The sequence below is a fragment of the Mastigoproctus giganteus genome, chromosome 13 (genome assembly GCF_048544385.1).
Source record: "Mastigoproctus giganteus isolate SK-2022 chromosome 13, ASM4854438v1, whole genome shotgun sequence".
Classification (NCBI taxonomy): Eukaryota; Metazoa; Arthropoda; class Arachnida; order Uropygi; family Thelyphonidae; genus Mastigoproctus; species Mastigoproctus giganteus.
Window position 1 is genome coordinate 17,509,643 of NC_143587.1, and position 19,462 is coordinate 17,529,104.

The following is a 19,462-nucleotide window of genomic DNA, read 5'->3' on the forward strand; positions in this document are numbered from 1 at the left end:
CATTTAACTTTGTTAATTGGTAAGGTAATAAAGTTAAATTTTTGCTTTATATCTTTAAAGCGGGGGGGGGGGGGGGGTCCACTGTATTTTGTTGGGTGATCCCTGGATTAGGTTCTGTGCTATTAAACTTGTGCTTGTTTGAGACCATAAAAAATTCTGACTTTGAGGCGTGCAGTTCATGACTTAAAGAGAGCAGAAGGTACACAAAATCTAGATGCTGCAGAAGAGATTGTGCTTAGCAGTGATGAAGAGGAAAAAAATTAAACGAACGTACATTATCTGATATATAAGTATCACAGTTTGTAAGGTAAGATATCTGTTCAGTTATTACTATTTAAGTTACTACTATTATAAAAATAAAGTTAAAATATTAAGTTTTTACAACTATAAAAATTAAGTTTACAATAGTTATAAAAAAAATGGTGTATTTTTGTTAGCTTTTGGAACGTCCTCCTTTTTGTACTGGTTCTTAGTCCCATATAACATAGTTTCGCATTACATGAGATTTTGTAGGAACTAAACTACCGTGTTATACGAGGGTTACCTGTACTCCAATAAGCTATAGATATTGATTTTACTTATATTTAATTCACTTTAACATAAAAGAATAATAATCTACTCACTTTAAAAATTGTTGCTGCACAATGCTTTTGTAACTCAATATTTTCACTAGCTAAAAGTCTCTGGATGTCTTCCAACATTCTTCCTTCTCCCTCTCTTTCTTTCTCTCTAATGGCAAGTCTGTAATTTTCCTATATTTAATAAGATAATATACTACATAACTCTCGCAAACAAAGGTACAACCATGTAGCAAAATAAGAAAATGAAAGTATTTCCAATGTATGAGGGATATTTGAAAAATTTCTTGCCTACCATACATGTCATTATTTGAAAATAAAATAAATATATTATTAAATTACAAACATTTATATGCACGTCACACAAATGTATACAGATGTTCTCTCTATATCTTAAATATTATTTTTTATTAGATATAAAAAAGTGTTGTCCACCAAAACCAATAATTTCATACAAGAGAGCAGTATAGTAATGAAATACCTATTTTTGAAATGGTGTCTGTGAAGGAAATTCATGAGGATACGATGGAGACATTATATTACACCTAATTCTTGATGGTACTATATGATGGGCAATTGTCCATCATACACATCAAGAATTAGGTTTCTGAATTCAAAAGGGATCAGCCACAAAAATTTTTCTCAACAAAAGTTGAACCCATATCTGAGCAATGCATGACTGTAGCAAATACAGAAAACACTATTTCATACAAGGCTAATGCTGCTTATTATTTTGAATGATAATTTGGTTAAAATACATAGAAAAGACACTAAATATATTTTGACTGAGTTCATCATATTTCCTGCAAAGAACTGAGCATGAAAAAAAATTTAAGCAAAATGGGTACCAAAGGATTTCAATGCAGATCAGAAGAGGAAAAGAGCAAACTGTGCAAAGAAAAACTTTTGAAAAAGTTTCTCAGATCAAAAAAGCTTGTTAAACATCTGGTGATCACAAATGAACTTGGATTCATTACTATTTTACTACTTAAAAAAATTGAATGGCAAATGCCTAAAAAACGGTACTCACCTTGTATAAATCTGCAATAAATTTATTGGTAAATGGTGGCTGAATTTAGTTTGGAAGAAGCATTAAAAAGAATGGGGTAAAAATATTTTTAAACAAATTTTAAAATGAGCGCAAGGAAGTAGAAGTGCAGATCTCCAATCCTTGGTTGTCATTAAAAGGTTGAAGGACGCGAATGAAATAAAAGAGAAGACCGATGGTGCCAATAGTCGTTGAGAGAGACTTTCGTTAAATGAACCGTCATCAGTTGGCAAATGGAAGAGAAGTGAGCGCGTGTTGTATTTAAAGTTGGTCTATACTCTCGTGATGCTCTTTTTGACACGTGGGAACTTTAGCTGCGAAAGGTTCCAAGCCGGTGAGAGGTTGAAGGGAAGTTTTGCGTTAATAATATTGATCTCAATATTATTAAAGTTTTGCGTTAATAATATTGATCTCAATATTATTAACCTCAATATTATTAACCTCAATATTGATCTCAATATTATTAACGCAAAACTTCCCTTCAACCTCTCACCGGCTTGGAACCTTTCGCAGCTAAAGTTCCACGTGTCAAAAAGAGCATCACGAGAGTATAGACCAACTTTAAATACAACACGCGCTCACTTCTCTTCCATTTGCCAACTGATGACGGTTCATTTAACGAAAGTCTCTCGCAACGACTATTGGCACCATCGGTCTTCTCTTTTATTTCATTCGCGTCCTTCAACCTTTTAATGACAACCAAGGATTGGAGATCTGCACTTCTACTTCCTTGCGCTCATTTAAAAAAGTTAAAAATATTTTTAAAATTTGTTTAAAAATATTTTTACCCCATTCTTTTTAATGCTTCTTCCAAACTAAATTCAGCCACCATTTACCAATAAATTTATTGCAGATTTATACAAGGTGAGTACCGTTTTTTAGGCATTTGCCATTCAATTTTTTTAGTCAGTTTGTTACGGTATTATAAGACTACTATAATTTCACTATTTTACTACTTATAATCTACCAAGACTACTTATAACCTGCCAAGATGATGCCATCAATTTTTTTGGGACAAAGAAGGAATGATATTTATTAATTACCTTCAAAAGTTAAAGTTCGTTATTGATTAAGATCACTCTTCCTAGCTACTATTTCATGAGCAATTAAATGCCGAACATCATGAGAAACTCTCCAGAGGTATCTTCTTGAATGATCACTCCCAGTCACAAAGTTCATATAACCATGGAGATGTTGTCATAATCATCCTATTTTTTTTTTTTTTTTTATCAGGCCTCATTAGTAGTATCGCTATCTTCTACACTGAGAAAGTATTTGAAAGGGCAACAATTTGAAACAGATAATGATGTTATTCATGTGATTAAGGAGTGGCCAGAGCACCAAGATAGTGGGTTCTGTTTAAGGATTCTAGAAAAGATGAGGGAGGATGTCAAGTGAGTATCCTTTAGAGGTGACTACATTAAATAAAAGTTAATTCATTTATAGTAGTCTAGAAACTTCTAAAATAAGCCCATATACACTATTCATACCTCTGATGCACACTGCTGAATAGTTGCTACAATAGGAATTAACATGTCTTCATGAACAGATTTTAACAATTTTCCAAGAAGTTTAATGGCTCCAGTTTCCCATATTGCTTTTTTATTCCGTGTACTAACGCTTAAGCTCCACAGGGCTAAAGCTCCACATTTTGCTCCACGTAATTCTTCATTTTGGGCAGCTGTAAGTTTATCAACAGGACAGTTGAGAATATCCACAGGTATGTGTAAGAGTTCAACCTGAAATCAAAATAAATAGTTTTTTAAAACCAAATGATGTTCCCCTCTTAAATTTTGACAGATGATCATTATTCCTTATTGTTATTATGATTTATATAGTACATTAGCATCTAGCCATATTATGCTGTGAGTATTATATCTATACAACTATGTGTTCATGGGCTGATCTGTATGTTATGTGGGCTGAAAAATCTGGAATAACTCATGGTTCCTTCTGTTCCTTCTGCCCGAGATTGGCTAACTACAGTCTTAATTGAAGAATTCCCCCAGTCTCCAAAAGGATTCAAATCCAGACCTTTCCAAATGAATGAAAAGTGATGAAACCATTATAATGTCATGGAGGACCCACTTTTTCTTGAAAAGGAGTATAAGTGTTAAGAAACAAGTGTTGTGAACTAGAAAATTAGTTAGTCAATGGTGGAATGAGTAAGAACACCTTTTAGCACAAAAAATAAATAGGAATTTAAAAAAAAAAAAGAGAAAAACTATTGTTATGTGGGTATGGCTCAATAACGAAGTTAGGCAAGATTGTAGTTGAAAACAAATATATAAAATGGTAATTGTGTCCCAAATCATATTATGTGTGAAAAAGTGCTTACAGAAAATATGAGATGTATGAAAGCCCTATAATACAAAGGTAAGGCATCAAAAAAATAAATACTCTTTCACATGCTGGGGACATTTACATTTTTCAGTAATATGGTAAGGAAGCAGTAACACGGAGATATGGACGGGTCAAATGTATTTGCTTCAAGTTAAAAAAAAGACAATTTGGAAGATGCTTCATATACAAATGAAAAATACTTCCATAATGATAATCTCAGATGGTAACTGAGATAATCCTGACGAAAAAATGAACTTAGATTGTCAGCTAAGGTAGCTAAATGAGCTAGAAAAAGCAGTAGTCAGGGATAATGTTTATCTTCTGCTCACGTTTAGAAGTATCCATTTTTATCAACCATTGGGTTGAAGAATTTATTCTTTTAAATGTGTTGTATTGAGCACCTAAGCCCATACCTGATTCTGATTGTTATTTATTTGGTGTTTAGGAGCATTAGCAACTAAGGCCATATTGCTCCGGGAATATGCAGTGGTCATTCCCTGACCTTTCTGCATCCTCCGTATTTGGTGGTCACGGGCTTGAACCCCGGTCTAATCAAGAAGCGTGTGCTACGCACTGCTGCTCCTGCCCACCTAGCTACGGAGGCGCCTGCCTGATTCTGAACAAAGTGATTTATTCCACAAACCAAAGCTGTACCTACCTTTATGAAATATACTTCCATAATGAATCAGTTAATCATTAATCAGTTTTTCTCCATTACCATTCAAAACATCATTGTGAACATTTTCTTTTTTTTGTAAGACTTCTGTCAGATACAATAACTGATAACAGTATCTACATTCACTCCATGTTAGGGAAGATTTCCTATAAATGAAAATACTCCTAGTGGTAAAAATATACTTACTTAGATGAATAAATCACAGTTTTCATGCCTAGATACTTGGTTCCTCTTCAGTGATCTATATATATTGACAACAAACATAAAAAAATACAGTGAGAATTGAATTAGGAACTGATATATATAAAAAAAAATCCGTTTGTTTATATATACAGCTGTATAAAAAGGCTGGGTACTATCATCACTAATAAATCACAATTACTGGTACTGTCTGCAAATTTTGCAAACATTAGTGTCATCAGTTTCTAGTGCAGTCTTTATTATGTTCTTTTATGTTATTGACTATATACATCACTGAAGAGAAACCATTCTAGCTAAAAATCCGTGGTTTATATTTGTAAGTAAACATATTTTTATCATCTGGAGTGCTTCATTTGCAAGCAATCTTCTCTAACACAGAGAAAATGTAAATACTTCTATCAGTTATTGTTAATGCGACTTGCCTGCCCATGTTACATTATTTTTAAAGCTTCTTTTGTAACATTTTTAATGGTTTACTAACAGAACAAGCCAGTCGCGAGTTAAAAAAGTGTTAAATATATAAGCATGAGTGAGTGTTTTCAAAGAATAGCACTTAATGTAAGGAGAGATAGCAGAAAATACACTGTTTAACTTGAAGTGCAGAAATCATATTTGATATTAATGAGTACAGGTAACCCTTGTATAACACGGTTGTTTGGTTCCTACAAAATCTCGTGTAATGTGAAACCGTGTTATAGGAGACAAAGAAGCAGTAAAAAAAGGGGGGGTTACGTTCCAAAAGCTAACAAATATACACCTTTTTTTTTTTTAATAACTATCGGAAACTTAATATTTATAGTAGTAATAACTTAATATTTTAACTTTATTTTATAATAGTAGTAACTTAAATAGTAATAACTAAACAAACGTGTTACCTTACAAACTGTGATACTTATATGTAAGATAATGTACGTTCATTTAATTTTCTTCCTCTTCATCGCTGCTAAGCACAATCTCTTCTGCAGCATCTAGAGTTTGGGTACCTTCTGCTCTTTTCAAAAGTCATGAACTGCACTCTTCGAAGTCAGAATTTTTTATGGTCTCAAACAAGCACAAGTTCAATAGCACAGAATCTAACACAGGGATCTCCCAATAAAATACAATGGACCCCCGCTTTAAATGATATGTGAAAATCGGAAGACTATTTTCCAGTTAGCAAAATAAAAATAAATTTATGCTTGCTTACGTACATAGCTTAATTAATACATACTGTAATATGTACATACTAATTTGATATTTCTTCTGTTCACTGACCTTTTTTTTTTTTTTTTTTTTTTTGGTTGTAAAATTTAAAACAGTAAAAAAATGATAAGAAATTAATAACAAAGAACATGGCATGCACAAGTTGCAACAAACACGATAAATTCATTTATGTTTTTTATATGATTGCTTATTTCATGAAGGGGGAAAAACATTTCACCATAATAACGTAAAAATCCACAGAATTCCAGCTATTGGTACTACAGCAAATGCAAGAAGATCAGTTTCCTACCCATTTATAATTGATTACACTAACAGAAAACATCAATAAACCTAAACTGCAAATTGTTTTATGGTAGTGACCTCCAGAAATGTGCTTTAAAAAAATATTATGAAGGTATTGACTAGCAAGTCAACAGCAAGGATTCACAAAAAAGAATGGAAACGTTCAAAATTACATCTAACATAATAGCAGAGTTTTCCCAGCACAAAAGCTCAAAAATACCGTGTTATGCGAGATTTCCCACAATTCTCAAATTGTGTTAGAGTGAAACCGTGTCATATAAGTACCATGTTGTGCGAGGATTGCCGCAATTTATCAATCGCGTTAGAGCGAAACCGCATTGTAGAAGTACCATGTTATATAGGAATTGCCTGTACTTGATAATACTAAGCTAAGCCACTCTTTTATTCCTCTAAATTTAGGCAGAAGACCATATCCTCTTATGTTCCTTTCCCTCTAATTGCCTGTAAATGACAATGCAGTATTTTTTGTTTTAATTTACTCATTTTAAGAGGTTAACTATTTAGTGTTAAGTCTAACAGACAATGTACAAGTGCTCACAACTATTTTTGTAATTATTTGATAATTAATAAGTGAATGTTAATAAGGCACTCACATAAGTGAATGTTCCCTGCTATATGGCAGTGGCATATCACAAAGCCCTGCAGATGCTTCATGGTGCCTCCGTAGCTAGGTGGGCAGGAGCAGCAGTGCCTAGCACACGCTTCTTGATTAGACCGGGGTTCGAGCCTGTGACCACCAAATATGGAGTATGCGGAAAGGTCAGGGAATGACCGCCGCAAATCCCTGGAGCAATATGGCCTTAGTTGCTAATGCTCCTAAAAACGAAATAACAAACAAACAAACAAACGGATGCTTCATTACATGTCCCCATATCTAGAGAAGCTCCCCGAATAGTTTCATATAAATATCATAAAGAATAAAGCATCTTGAAATTTTTCGTTATGCTGCTGCTGAGTGGGTAAATAGTTAAATAAAGGGCTAGCTCCTGTACAACAGACCATAAACAGGGTGTTTCATAAAGACTGCAATCGTATTATAGGAATTTTAACAAATCACACAAAAGGGAAATAAATTACACATACCTTTACAATGGAAAGAAATTACACAACCTTTACAACAAGTGTTGGAAATGGTTTCCACTTGCCTGGATTCAGGTTCATACCCTTTTCATGACATTTGCAGCCACCTAACGTAATGTTTGCAATCTCTTTTTCAATGTTAGCCTTCAATTCTTCAAGGATATGAGGAATGTTGTGAAACACTTCACCTTTTAATTGTCCCCAAAGAAAAAAATCTGTAGGAGTAAGATCTGGAGATTTTGGAGGCCACAAGTTTTTTGAGATCAAGCGATCTCCGAAAAATTCCTGTCACATGTCCATTGTTTCATTTGCTGTATGGCAGGTTGCACCATCTTGTTAAAACCAACATTCTCATTTATTCACCTCCAACAATGCAATAAACCATTGGATTATGTCACGATAAACTTTTCCATCCACATTCCTGTTTTGTCAAAAAATATAGGTCCTATAACACGATGGCGCAAGATGGCACACCAAACCCAAATTTTCAGGGTATGTAATGATCATTCGTGATATGCATGTTGGTTTTCACTGCTCCATATTTGGCTGTTCTGACTATTCACATAACCATCCAAGTGGAACCCAGCCTCGTCACTAAAATAAACACGATCCAACACCTCAATTCCATTTTCATCAACAAAAGAATGAAACCAACGACAATACCATACATGTTTTTCATGGTCAGGTCCTTTCAGTTCCTGAACAACACCAATATGGTATGCATGTAATTTTAACTTCTTTGTAGCCCTGAAAACAGTAGTTGGTGACAGTCCAGTTTGAGAAGATAACTTCCTAAGCGATTTTCTTGGTGAGCAGGTTAAACGTTCATTCAGATCATCTAGAATGTTCGCAGTTAACAGTGATGGCTGGCCTGGGCTCTTTTTGTCCTCCTCACTCCCAGTCTCATGAAATTTTGCAATTATACGTGATATTGTTGACTTGTTGGGGACAAACGACAAAGGAAATTTCATCTGAAACTCATCTTGCACACGTTTATAAGATATATATGTGAAGTAAGACTCCACAATAAACACACACTCATTCTTGAAAAACGACATGGCCAACACAACACAACGGACTGGATGCCTGACCGAGACTAACACATGTCACGGTCATTCAATTGCTTATCTCGGGTAACCTTGGGTGCAGTGCTGCCACCTGCACGTCAAAATTGGCATAACATTTGCCTGCCCATAAGTTCTACCTTCTTCATTTTAGGGTTGCGTCCTTTATGAAACATCCTGTATAATTGGACCCATTATACCCAATTTGTATTTTTCTGAAATTCTTGCAAAAAATTTTCTTGTTTGTAGGATGAAAATATAACAGAAAAATAAGTAATATATGTTTAATGCATATGTGGATTGGCATATCTTTAAATACTCTTGCACTGTATCTAAAAATAGATACAATATAAGAAACTTCAAGTGATGAAAAATGGAACAGTTTTGTAAATCATAATTAATAAAGATAATTTCCAATTTAACAAAAATTTTAAAAATTACAGTTTATGATAAAAAAAGTCAAAGCCTAATAAATGACACACCATAATTTCTGTTCCAATTTACAGTACCACCATACAGGGTTAAGATAAAGCACTTAATCGGAATTAATATTTCAGTAAAATGCAGCAATTCATACCCTACTGAATACTCAGGGTACACTTCTGGAGAAGAAAACTTTTGTAATCCTCAACTTTAGCATCCTAAAATTACAGCATTCCTAACACAACAGTCCAACCAGTGGCTGCTCTGGCTGATTTTCTATGACACAAACCTACTATCTTGAGTATGCATGTTACTTATCCTCTTCCCCACTTCTCTATTGCAGACATACAATAAAAAAAAAAGGGACAAGATGATAAACTGTTTCTGAATTATTCAAATTATGATGAATCACATATAACACATGCTGATTATAACTGCAGAAGAAAATTGAGGAGGGGTTGAAGAAATAAGTGCAGTGTATAATGTGCATATATTATTATTATTAGCTATATGGTGCAAGGAAGCCTGAAGCTTATGCTGCACCAGCCAAAACAAAGAATTCTGAATTACCCTGAGAGAGAGAGAGAACAAGAGCCAGAAGTAGAAGGGAATCACCAAGAAAGAGAAGAATGATGATCAGGACTCTGGGTGTGCCAAGCCCATACTCACCAGATGTGAGCCCCTGGGGTTCAACTGAAGCAGCTGTTGGTAATGTGTCACTTGTTCTCAAAATCCAACCGGTGTTGGTCATTCAAATTCAACAGTTAATTTTAATTTTATTTCCTGTTGAATGCAAATCAGCTTTCAGTTGGGTATTAGCATATAGGGAAAGGCCCAGCCCAAGAGAGTTTTCTCCACTAACGTCCATAAGGTCAGTCCTTCCCTACTCTCTCTCTGGGTAAAGTTATGTTGTTTTGATTTCACACAAGGCAACTAAGCCCACGAGGCACCATATATTATGTCTATAAATTATATAAATTGTGTGTGTATTCTATGGTTGGTTTTGCTTATAGGCCGAAAAAAAATTTGAGTTTCTGGAAGGGAAAACCATGTAACCCTGGTAAATAAAAACCATCGTAAATAAATTTGATGAATTTGAGGTATTGTTCAAAACATCAAAGGCAGATATTGTTGGGATATCAGAGACTTGGTGTCACACAGATATAAGGAATGCAGAACTGGAATCTGGGGAGTACAATGTGTACAGGAACAGACAGGATAGGAAGGGAAGAGGGGTTATGCTATTAGTTAAGAAACACATAAAATCCAAGGAAGTGAAGCCAGTCGACATTGCTGGACAGTGCAGTATCAAGTCAGTTTGGTGTGACATAAGCATTGGGAGATCAAACTTGAGAGTAGGAGTGTGTTATAGGCCTAATGACTCTGATGAGTATAATAAGAAACTGTACAGGGAAGTAGAGTGAGCCAGTAAATCAGAGAGTCTTATAATGGAGGATTTTAATTTCCCAGATATTGAGTGGAATTTGTGGGTTAGTCACTCACACACTAGCAAGGCTTTTGTGGATTTATTGGATGATTGTTTTCTACATCAGCATGTTTGGGAGGCTTGTTATTTGTTATTTGGTTTTTTTAGGAGCATTAGCAACTAAGGCCATATTGCTCCGGGAATATGCAGTGGTCATTCCCTGACCTTTCTGCATCCTCCGTATTTGGTAGTGATGGGCTAGAACCCCAGTCTAATCAAGAAGCGTGTGCTACGCACTGCTGCTCCTTCCCACCTGGCTACGGAGGCGCCAGTTTGGGAGGCAACTAGAGAGAGTAATACCCTTGATCTGATTATCAGTAGTGATTCTTCATGCATTAAGAATCTGCAGATAAAGGAACCACTAGGTGGCAGTGATCACAGTGTGCTGAAGTGGGATTTACTCAAAGAGGCAACTACCATCAGGGGTAAAGGGAAGGGTTATTGCTTTCGTAAAGGCAACTTCGATGGACTGAGACAGTATTTAAATTCTATACAGTGGGACGAACTGATGATGTTACCAACAGCAAATTCAAAATGGGAAGCATTCAAAGAATTAACTTTGGAAGCTACTAGGCTTTACATACCAACTAAGAAATATTGTTCAAGGTTTAGGCCTAAATGGATGCAGCAAAGGAAGTAAGCAAACCTTAGCCATAATTATGACAGCTTCCTTGGACTCAGGGGAGGTACCCATGGACTGGAAATGTGTAAATGTGACCCCAATTCACAAAGGAGGATCAAAGAGCGACACAAGTAATTATAGACCTGTTAGTTTAACTTCTGTTCCAGGAAAATTAATGGAGGCACTGGTAAAAGAAGCACTCCAGGAACATCTGCCAGGTGCAAAGGTTGATGACGTTGTAGAGCGGATATCATCTTTTAAGGGCACAAAAGGTGATATAGTTGTACACGTTGGCACTAATGATATTAAGAGTAGGAGACCGGCGGAATTACTTAACAAGTACAGGTCACTGATGAAAAAAAGCCGTGAATTAGGGTTGAATTTGAAAGTGTCTGCAATTCTGCCCAGACACAATAGAAGGGAGTATATAATGAGAGCCTTGTCAATCAATTCGGCCCTGGAAAGAATGTGCAAGGCTCAAGGGGTAGAATTTTTTTCAGCCTGGACTGTACTTGTTAACAGGAGAGACTGCTTCTATAGGAATGGGATACACTTAAATAGAAAGGGTGCAAGAATGTTTGCTGATGCTATCGAGGCAGTGTTAGGTGGGTCGGAAAACTGCTAGATTGGGGGGATACAAGGACTAATAGATTAACAGTAGCCACTGGCAGAGGAGAAAGGGATTCTTGCTTCTTCTATTGGAATGAGCAGCAGCCTGGAAAATAAGATGCAGGATATTTCAGAGACTGCTGGGAATCATGGGGGTACAAGTAAACACATGGGTCGTGTTAGGGTGGCTAAGAGGAAGTGCAGGTGCATGTATACTTGCGTGTACACCAATGCTAGGAGTTTAGTAAATAAATTTGATGAATTTGACGTATTGCTCAAAACATCAAAGGCAGATATTGTTGGGATTTCAGAGACGTGGTGTCACACAGATATAAGGAATGCAGAACTGGAATTTGGGGAGTACAATGTCTACAGAAAGGATAGACAGAATAGGAAGGGAGGAGGGGTTATGCTATTAGTTAAGAAACACATAAAATCCAAGGAAGTGAAGCCAGTCAACATCGCTGGACAGTGCAGTGTCGAGTCAGTTTGGTGTGACATAAGCATTGGGAGATCAAAATTGAGAGTAGGAGTGTGCTATAGGCCTAATGACTCTGATGAGTATAATAAGAAACTGTACAGAGAAATAGAGTGGGCCAGTAAATCAGAGAGTCTTATAATGGGGGATTTTAATTTCCCAGATATTGACTGGAATTTGGGGGCTGGTCACTCACACCCTAGCAAGGCTTTTGTGGATTTATTGGATGATTGTTTTCTACATCAGCATGTTCGGGAGGCAACTAGAGGGAGTAATACTCTTGATTTGATTATCAGTAGTGATTCTTCATGCATTAAGAATCTGCAGATAAATGAACCACTAGGTGGCAGTGATCACAGTGTTCTGAAGTGGGCGTTACTCAAAGAGGTAACTACCATTAGGGGTAAAGGGAAGGGGTATTGCTTTCCTAAAGGCGACTACGATGGACTGAGACAGTATTTAAATTCTATACAGTGGGATCAACTGATGATGTTACCAACAGCAAATTCAAAATGGAAAGCATTCAAAGAACTTATCTTGCAAGCTACTAGGCTTTACATACCAACTAAGAAATATTGTTCAAGGTTTAGGCCTAAATGGATGTCAGACGAACTAATGAGGCATATGGCAGAGAAGAAAAATGCATGGGATACATACAAATTAACACGTGACACAGAAGCCTATGATAGATACAAGTTGATCTGTAACCAAGTTACAAAGGAGGTTAGGCAGGCAAAGGCAGATTACGAGAGATCCTTGGCAAGGGATGCGAAAACAGCAAAGAGTTCTTTACTTATGTAAACTCTAGAAGGAAGGGGATGAATCAGATTGGTCCACTTGATATCGATGGGTCAACTGTTGATGACCCTGCTCAGGTAGCTAACAAACTAAATGAATATTTTGCATCGACATTCACACATGAGGAGTTATTCAGCGAGGGGAATGCCAGAGGTGTTTTCAACTCTAGCAGTAAGCTAGAGAATCTTGTAATAACTGAGAGTAAAGTGGAGGAGAAATTGTTGAAGATAAACACAAGAAAGGCACCTGGGGTGGATGGGATCTATTCAGTTATATTAAAGGAGGCAGCAAAAGAAGTAAGCAAACCCTTAGCCATAATTATGAGAGCTTCCTTGGACTCAGGGGAGGTACCCATGGACTGGAGATGTGCAAATGTGACCCCAATTCACAAGGGAGGATCAAAGGCTGACACAAGTAATTATAGACCCGTGAATGCAGGGAATAGCTTTGATATTATATACTTGGATCTTAGAAAGGCTTTTGATCCTGTTGCACATGGAAGACTGCTGCACAAATTGGAGCAGTGTGGCATTGGAGGCAAATTGCTGCTGTGGATAAAGGGGTGGTTGAGGGGGAGAAGACAGAGAGTGGTAATCAATGGACACTGCTCATCATGGACTAATGTTATTAGTGGAGTCCCTCAGGGTCCAGTATTGGGTCCTTTATTGTTTTCTGTATTTATAAATGATATTGATGATGGTATATCAAGCTTAATGTCCAAGTTTGCAGACGATACGAAGGTTGGCAGGGTTGTCAAGGACACTACTGACACTATGCTGCTGCAACAGGATCTGGAAAGGTTGAGCAGATGGGCTGAGAGGTGGCAAATGAAGTTTAACATTGACAAATGTAAAGTACTACATATGGGAAACAGCAACCCCAGAGCAACGTATCAACTCTGTGGTAGTACACTGACAGTGGTAGAGAATGAAAGGGACCTTGGGGTGGTTGTGCAGGCAGATATTAAGTTCTCTGAGCAGTGCAGACGGGCTGCAAGAGTAGCTCATGGTGTATTGTCAATGATATATAGGAATTTTTCTTGCAGGGATAAGGAGGTGATTATTCCCTTGTATAAGGCAATGGTCAGGCCACACCTAGAGTACTGTATACAGGCCTGGAGGCCTCATTTCAAGAAGGATGTAGAGCTGCTGGAACGAGTACAGAGAAGGGCAACAAGATTAGTGAATGGAACAAAGGGGTGCTCTTACGAAGAAAGGCTTAAGTTTTGCGAATTACAGTGTCTGGAGACTAGGCACCAGCGAGGTGATCTGATAGAGTGTACAAAGCCTTGAATGGTTTGAGCATGCTCAATGCTGATGGGATTCTTCCTCTTGCTCAGAATAATCACCTGAGAGGGCATAAATTCAAATTGAGGAAAGACAGATGTAGGATAGATGTGCAGAAATTTGCCTTTAGCCAGCGGGTGGTTGGTAGGTGGAACAGACTTCCATCCCTTGTCGTGGAAGTTGATAGCCTAAATAAGTTTAAGGCTCAGCTGGACAGGTATTTTGAACGAACAGAGGGGTGAAGTGGAAGTGGTTATTTTTTATTTATTTATTTTACTTTATTTTTTTTTTTTTTGGCTGATGCTGCATAAGCTTGCTTTCTTGCATCAAATGCCTCTACTAATGCTAATCTAGACAAAACATCAGTTATAGCTCGGACACAGCATGGTTTTCTTAAGGGAAAGTCTTGCCTGACCAATTTGATTGGATACTATGATGTGGGCACAAAGGAACTGGATGCAGGGAATAACTTTGATATTATATATTTGGATCTTAGAAAAGCTTTTGATACTGTTGCACATGGAAGACTGCTGAACAAATTGGAGCAGTGTGGCATTGGAGGCAAATTGCTGCTATGGATAAAGGGGTGGTTGAGTTAGAGAATACAGAGAATGGTAATCAATGGTCACTGCTCATTGTGGCCTAATGTTATTAGTGGAGTCCCTCAGGGTTCAGTGTTGAGTCCATTGTTGTTTTCTTTATTTATAAATGATACTGATGATGGTATATCAAGCTTAATGTCCAAGTTTGCAGACGATATGAAGGTTGGCAGGGTTGTTGAGGACACTATTGACAGTACGCTGTTGCAACAGGATCTTAAAAGTTGAGCAGATGGGCTGAGAGGTGGCAAATGAAGTTTAATATTGACAAATGTAAAGTACTATATATGGGAAGCAGTAACCCCAGAGTAACGTATCAACTCTGTGGTACTACACCGACAGTGGTAGAGAACGAAAAGGACCTGGGGGGTAAATTGTGCAGGCAGATATGAAGTTTTCTGAGCAGTGCAGACGGTCTGCAAGAGTAGCTCATAGTGTCTTGTCAATGATATACAGGAATTTTTCTAGCAGGGATAAGGAGGTGATTATCCCCTTGTATAAGGCAATGGTCAGGCCATTGCCTCAAGGTGTACATGAGGCAATGGCTTGACCATTGCCTCAAGGTGTACATGAGGCAATGGCTTGACCATTGCCTCAAGTACACCTTGAGTACTGTATACAGGTCTGGAGGCTTCATTTCAAGAAGTATGTAGAGCTGCTGGAATGAGTACAGAGAAGGGCAACAAGATTAGTGAATGGAACAAAGGGTTGCTCTTACAAAGAAAGGCTTAAGTTTTGGAAAGTATAGTGTCTGGAGACTAGGAACTTGTGAGGTGATCTGATTGAGGTGTATAAAGCCTTGAAGGGTTTGAGCATGCTCAATGCTGATGGAATACTTTCTCTTCTTCAGAATGATCACCTGAGAGGGCATAAATTCAAATTGAGGAAAGACAGATGTAGGATAGATGCGCGAAAGTTTGCCTTTAGCCAGCAGGTAGTTGGTTGGTGGAACAGACTTCCATCCTTTGTTGTGGAAGTTGATAGCCTAAATAAATTTAAGACTGGGCTGGACAGGTATTTTTAACAAACGGAGGGGTGAAATCGGAGCATTTTTTTTTTTTTTTGGCTGATGCTGCATAAGCTGGCTTTCTTGCATCATGTGTCTCTACTAATGCCAACCCTTATCAAAAACTGACTAACTCAGCCATGGTATGAAAAGTGCCCACAGAAGTGCTTCCCATCATGTTGTGACATAGAGGCATAGTGTTTTTTGTCTGGCGACTCCGAGGGTCCCCCTGAACTCTGCTTTTTACTCTGTGTAGAATACAATATTCTGCATAAGGCCAGGGTGTGTGTTAGTGTGTTTTGTGAAGTATTAGTGTGAGTTGTGTTGTTCTTCTGGCCACTTAGTCTGGGGGCCTGTGGAGAGCTACTAACACCCCCAGTTTCTGCCCAGGGGAGGTGGGGCAGGACACATTAGGAGAGAATAGCTCTGGCAGGGTGAACCCTGGGGTAGCTTTTTTTTTTTTATTGGAAAGGAGATAATGGGGAGATAAGAGGGTGGGATAAAAGAGGTAGAGAACAGAGGGGGCAGCAGTTGAGGCACCACCTGATTTGAAAGGGGGACAGTAAGGGGGCCACTGGTACAGAATGCCCATCCTGGTCCAGAGGGTGGAAGTTGAAAGTGGGTGGTGGGGTGAGCCACCAGGCAAAAGTGGGTAGGGCCACCCAGGATGGGGAGGAAGAAGATGATAGGAATAAAAGAGCATAGCGAAAGATATCCCTATGGTGTAGGGCACTTTTTGCAGCTCTGTCCTACACTGGCCTGGGGTTACCCTAATGGCCAGTGTCAGCATCCCACGCCATGCCAGCTAGGACAAGCTACAGCATGGTGTTAGCTTGGATAACCATGAGGCCCCGAGGGTCTGCAGTGAAGAGGCTAAAATAGAACGTGCAATGAATATTACCTTTCATTCACTCATCATTCACACAATTTTACTTTTTATAGTCTTTTTTTTTTTTTCTTACATTTTAAATTTAATTTTTTCTTACACTTTAGGTTTTGTAATTTTTTTTTTTTTTACATTTTATAGGCAGCACACATTTTATATATCTTTAGCCTTTTACAATTTTTTTTTTTTTTGGTTTGTTCATTCATCCGTCATCTTTTTTGCACAGGGGGGGGGGATATGCAGTAAACATGGCAAATGTAATATATTAATAACCAAAGTCATTTAATCTAGCCTATATGAGAGGACAACTAATTAAAGTAACTGGTCAAAATAATAGACATTCACACATTTATGTGACCTTAATATAATGAGGTAAAAGTTCTTTATCCCATATATTATTACCTGTGTTCTTTCATTCAATTCATTTGATTAGTCACCCTCAGTCGGTCATTCTCTTATACTCTTATTTTCATTCATGCACTTCAACATTCATCCAGTAAATGTGTACAGTCATTTATTCATCCACACATTCAGTTGTTCACTCACTCAACTCAGCTTCCCATCACAATGGGACTTGAACCCAGACCTATGGCACACAGTGTAGAAGGATAGTGTTGTAAACACAGGTACATTTATCTTAGTCATTTTATATACCCAGTTTTAAATACAAATAAAATGAATAATAACATATGCAAATGGCATTGTGTTTAAAGATCATAGGCTTAGATTGGGCACATAAAATGTCCTCCTCCAATTTTCTGGAAGGCACTAGGCATAACAGAAAATTGGAATAGGGCATTTTGTCACTTATATGCAGGAAGGAATAAATAAAGAAATTTCTGAAAAACTAAAGTGAAAACTTTAGTCTGAAAACTAAAGTCATAAAGGTACTTTTATAACTTAATATAAATACAGTGGTCTTACAACGGTTTTTATGAAATATTCAACAGTGAACAAAAAATTCTGGATGACGTATTTTTTTGGGGGGGGGAGTAGATGTGGATATTGAAATTTCATAATTTCAAATTAAATGATGAATGCCTATGACTATCTATGCATATCTCTATGTCAAAAATAAAAATATCAGAATTTACAATTACTGTGTGAATTAATTTTTCTCCAAGGATTGATGATGACCATTCATAAATTTATTAAGACAAATAATTTTTAACTCTTCTGTCAGAAGAAGCACAAACAGAAAACTAAAGTTTACATACTAGATAGGGAATACCATTTTTCTTTCTGACAATTCTTTGGGCTTTTCGAAAACGGGAAACGTATGCAATTGTTTCAGCCACAAGACATCGAAGCTCCAGACTTGGCTCAGAAAGGATTGCTACTATTGATTCTAAACCTCCTAGATCCACAATAGAATGGCGAATTACAATGTTTTGAGAAATTTCTTGCAAAATCTTTAATGATCCAATCTAAAAATGAAAAAACAGTTAACCACGTAAATATAACATCAGTTAGCCTTCAAATTATTACCAAGTAAAATATTTTAAAATACTAAAAATACTATATATTATTATGGAAATCAACGTGAGGTGTGCAATGGATGTTTTATGTTCGAGGCTTAAAATATTTGTAAATATTTATATCAGTATGTAGCAAAATGGTGCAAGGAAGAAATCTTATACAAAGTATCTGTCACAAAAAAAAATTGCCCACCTCATTTACCCATGCCCTCTGATAATATGTCCAATCTTTCTATAAATTTATTACAACTACACATTTTCACTATACCAGATGGAATTTTATCCCAAAAACCAGCTACACTACTTTCTGGCTGAAAGAAAAAAAAATTTCAGCATATCTATCCTGCAGCCATCCTCTTCCAATTAAAATTTATGTTCCCTTGTGCTTGTCAGCTGAGAAATAATAAGGAAGTCATCAGTATTTAGTTTATTCAACCCATTCAAAGCCTTAAACACTCCAGTCAGGTGTCTTTGCAGAAGAGTAGTTTATAGAATGCTGCAGTTTACAGAATTCAAGTCTTTTTTGGTAACAGTACCCCCATCTATGCTCCTGACTAATCTTGTTGCTCTTCAATGTACCTGTCCTGTTGCAACAGACCTCCATCCTTCTTCAAATGAGATTTCTAAATTTGTATGCAGTACCTAACCATTTCCTTATACAACAGGATAATTGCCTCTTAGTCTCAGCTTGCAAAATTCCTGTATATCATTGGCAGAACCACATGATCTATTCTAGCAGCCTGTCTGCATTGCTCAGTGAACTTCATATTGGACTGTACAATTTACCCATAGTCTTTTTCATTCTTCACTGCCTTGAATTTCATATCACCCAGATAGTATGTCATTCTGGAATCATTATTGTTACCCAAATAAATAACTTTGCATTTATAAATGTTAAACCTTATCTGCCATTTTTCAACCCATCTGCTTAATTTATACCTTTTAATTTACTGTCATTAACCACCCTGCCCACCTTTGTATCATCAGCAAACTGAGACATTAAACTTAATACACCTACATCAATATCATTAAAAATATTAAAAACAGTAAGAAGGCACAACACTGGACACTAAGAGACCCAGTGCATAACATCAATCCATGAAAGACAGTGCCTTTAATAACTACTCTGTCTCCTGCCATTATTACAGCCATTCATTTATCCACAGCAGTAACTTGTCCCCAATGCCCCAATTTGTACAGCAGTCTTTCATGTGGAACAGTATCAAAAGTTTTATTGATATCTGGGTATATGATATATTTGCTTCTTCTTATTATGCTGAAGAGGACCCTCATGA

General features: G+C 37.0%; 1 protein-coding gene across 1 annotated transcript in view; it reads right to left on the reverse strand.

Moving 5' to 3' along the window:
- LOC150075815 (outer dynein arm-docking complex subunit 2-like) overlaps positions 1-19,462 on the reverse strand; it is an 85,492-nt gene that overhangs the window by 33,623 nt on the left and 32,407 nt on the right. Inside the window, exons 5-7 of the mRNA XM_090387193.1 lie at positions 17,907-18,116; positions 3,117-3,365; positions 624-752 (exon numbers count right to left, since the gene is read on the reverse strand). Coding sequence (XP_090243319.1) covers positions 624-752; positions 3,117-3,365; positions 17,907-18,116 — 588 coding nt within the window. The remainder of the gene's footprint in view (positions 1-623; positions 753-3,116; positions 3,366-17,906; positions 18,117-19,462) is intronic.